This window comes from Protobothrops mucrosquamatus, unplaced genomic scaffold (genome assembly GCF_001527695.2).
Source record: "Protobothrops mucrosquamatus isolate PMUCROS unplaced genomic scaffold, P.Mucros_1.0 scaffold5066, whole genome shotgun sequence".
Lineage (NCBI taxonomy): Eukaryota > Metazoa > Chordata > Lepidosauria > Squamata > Viperidae > Protobothrops > Protobothrops mucrosquamatus.
In genome coordinates this window covers 27,456-31,095 of record NW_015390943.1, presented here as the reverse complement: position 1 = coordinate 31,095, position 3,640 = coordinate 27,456, and the positions used below count along the sequence as shown (strand labels likewise).

Genomic DNA, 3,640 nt, shown 5'->3' with positions numbered 1-3,640 from the left:
TTCTTTGTTTTTCTTTATGTCTATTCTCTTCCTTTTTCTCCTAATGCAGAAAATAAATTTCCAAGAAGATTGGAAACTCATAACCATTTTTATAGGAGGAAATGACCTTTGTGATTATTGTAATGATTCTGTAAGTTTCCATATATTTTACAGTTATTCCTAATATATTTTTCCCAATTTTCTCCTCCCCCACTTTTTTTAAAAAATGTATGTGATCTAAATGCTTATCTCTAGATATGCAAGTAGGAATTGTCCAAGTGCTCAGTGACATATGTAAGAATATGATGTTCATAGAATCTGTCCTTCACATGACTTCATTTAATATTAGAAATGTTCCACGTAATATCATGCCTCCTGAATAACATTCAGGTTGACAACAAGAAATAATGAGAGACAATTCATTCATTTTGCAGGAAGCTATTGCAAACATGGCAAAAAAAATCAAAAACATTCTGGTAGTACTTTTTCCAACTTTTATTAAATGGCGTGAGCTTTCATGAGCTACCATAGATTAACTCAACTCTATTGCCACAGTATCACGAACATGCAATCTGTCCTAATAAGAAATTGAGCTTTAGACCTTGCACTTCTACTCAAGAAGAATTACATTGGGATTGACTCAACACTTGCTACTGACCCTTTCTTAGATCTTTTCTAGCTAACTCAGTGAAAAAACTACCTTGAATGGCAAGCCATTCTTCCCTGGCACCATGTGCATTTTAGAGAGGGTAATAGTGGTTCATTGCTGAATCAGTATTTTAAAGAAGTACATGTTCATGTCCCCCATGCAGGGCCTTGAGGTCATTCAAGTGTTTTTTTAATCTCCTGTAATTTCGTATCTTTGAGAACTTCCACTGATTAGTATATCAGTGCTACTTCATTTTATAGATAATTTTCTGTTGATAAAAGCAGATGTCAACAGAGCTGATAATAAACAGGCAAGGTTTGTACCTTTCTTAGTTAATGACAGTTTGGATCCCTAGCAGACCTGCCACTTGTGTAACTTGGATCAAAACACTGACATTACTTTCCATTTTGATAATTAATCATGATAAGATGGCAGTAAAGTACTTATTTGTGAATGCCTCCAAGTGATAAACTTTCTTTCTTTCGGCTCTTATCAACATACTGAAGAATGTCATTAGATATGTATTTCTGGGTTGGGTTTCACAGGAACAGTTGGATAACATTTGAATGCTACTTCTAATTTATTATTTTTAGTAATTTTTGGAGCTCCTACAGGAAAGAGATTTTATGCTTATTTAGGCCTCCTGATTTCTCCAACCTTTCAGTCTTCCTTGGATTACAGGTTTAATTCTATTTTGGGCATGCAAAGTGCAGCAAGATTGGCAGGGCGGTACAAATTTACATGAAAGTTTTGCTCAGCTTCTAATGTTTGAGTATTTTTATGCATTAGTATCAGGATAAGTAAATTAAGCAAATAAGAATAAATACTACATTTAATCTTAGCCAAAAGGCCAAGAAAAAGGAAGTGAATAAAATAATCTTATTTTAATAACAACCTAATAATGATTATATTCTAAATATACATCATAAATATTATAGTGGATCCTATGTTGATCTGGTATCCTGGAAATTCAATCCAAACTGTCCCATACTTGGTTTCCTTGCATAGTAAATTTTGAGCAGTTCTCATAAGATCAATGTCATGCTTTGAAAACGCTGCACAATTGGTACAAATGACATGGAAAGGGGTCTGTTTCTGGAGCTGGCTGGTGTACCTTGTTCCTCTCCTCTCCTTCCGGGACTTGTAGTAGCTAGCATTGGTTTTCCCTTTTGTTGAAAGGATGTCAAGAGCTAGTCAGACATGAACAGTCAGGCGAAGATGAATGGAGGAAAGCCTTTTTAGCTCTTTCCCTCACAGTTTGATTTTTGTCCTCTATAAGGGAGGAGGACAGAGGAGGGGCAGGTGGTGCTGGGCAGGAAATAGATGTGGTACAGTTGCCATGTCTGAGCTGCAAAAATGTGGATGACTGCTAGATGACAAAGAGATATAGTTAGTTAAGTTTTCTGCTATCTAATGGTCATCCTTTTTTTTTTAAAGTCCCAATATGACAGCCACAGAGTGGCTGAACTGCTTCCATTCTCTGCCATGGTCCATACTCAGATTGATACTCATTACTACTTTTCATCCTATTACTGTATCTGGGTGATTCAAAACCACTGGATTATGTCAAACATATTGTGGAAAGAAGGCCATTATATCATTTGTGAAAGGTGCACATTAATATAAATTGCAACTCTCAATTGCCAAACATGCATAAATAGTGATGTGCTAAGGAACAGTTACAACCAGCTTATTATGCACAAAATTCACTGTTATCCTTTTCTTTCATAGGTACGTTCTTCTCCTGAGTACTACATAAATAGTATACAGTCATCTCTGGATATACTCCATAAAGAGGTATCAAAGGAGTCTTTGCTATCCTGGCTACAGGGAAAATGATTGGGTGAATTATTAGAATCAATAATTTCTTTAAGACAGTGGTTTCCAGCTTATGAATTGCAAGGGTTGCCTGCAAGAATACTTCAGGGGAGTTGCATTGTAACTGCAAACATAATTTTAAAAAATTAAAGGGATCCAGATCTCATAGGTCATCAAATATTGCAAAAAATATGTCCCCACTCAAAATCTGGTGAAATTTTGGCATTCTTTATTTACATAATTTTAAAAAATATGTTCAATTCATTTTCACTTGCATTATTGACTCTTATTTTTGAAATGCTTCTCCTCTTAAGAACTGCCACCTGTAAAGAACTGGCTTTACAAACAGAAACTGACATACTCACGTAAAAGTAGCAGCAAAGCTAATTAAAATAGGGGGCAGGTGAATGAGCACCTTTGGAGAGAGTATTTCAGAGCAGATCTGAAAAGAGCATAACTTAAATGGTGGAGACTTTCCAAAAGGAATGTGTGCTTAAAATCTTAGTATTGTTATAAGCCACGGGTCTTCAAACTTGGCCCTTTTATGACTTGTGGACTTCAACTCCCACGCTGGCTGAGGAATTCTGGGAGTTGAAGTCCACAAGTCATAAAAGGGCCAAGTTTGAAGACCCCTGTTGTAAGCTTATGAAAGGGAAGGCAAGTCCTCAGATGCAGGGTTGTGAGTCATGAGTCCTACAAGTCAGAGAGAGTACTCTCTGAGGGCCTTCTGGTAGCCCCGGCGGCCCTTTAAGAACTGGGCCAGTGGCCCCGATGGCCCTCCCAATGGCCCCTTCGGAAATTCATTCTGGCCTCGGTGGCCTTCAGGCGGCTTCTCCAGCAGCCCCGGTGGCCCCCGATGGCCCCTCCAGCGGCCTTGGTGGTCTTTGGGCCTCGGCGGCAGTTTCGGCGGCCGCAATGGCCTTGACGGCGTGTCCAGCGGCCTCCTTGAGGGCCCTTTTGGCCATTCCGGTCCCGGTGGCGCTGGTGGCCCCTTTGGCGATTTTTCGACTTTGGGGCGTCCCCGGCGGCTCTGGTGACCTCAACGGCCTTTCCAACGGCCCCGGCCAGGTGAGGACTTGGGGCTTGGTTTCGGACTTGGCCCGCCCTGGCCTAGAGGACCGGGTTCTGGAGGACTTAAGGACTATCCCCTGAGGTCAGACTCTTTGTTCCCCTGGCTTTGGTCAGAAGACCTGA

At 40.0% G+C, this 3,640-nt stretch overlaps 1 protein-coding gene across 1 annotated transcript in view; it reads left to right on the top strand.

Annotated features, from left to right (window-relative positions):
* Positions 1–43: 43 nt before the first annotated feature.
* LOC107299525 (phospholipase B1, membrane-associated-like) overlaps positions 44–3,640 on the top strand; it is a gene marked incomplete at its 3' end in the record, with an annotated part of 29,767 nt that continues 26,170 nt past the window's right edge. The window contains exons 1-2 of the mRNA XM_015828886.1: positions 44–130; positions 2,360–2,425. Coding sequence (XP_015684372.1) covers positions 44–130; positions 2,360–2,425 — 153 coding nt within the window. The remainder of the gene's footprint in view (positions 131–2,359; positions 2,426–3,640) is intronic.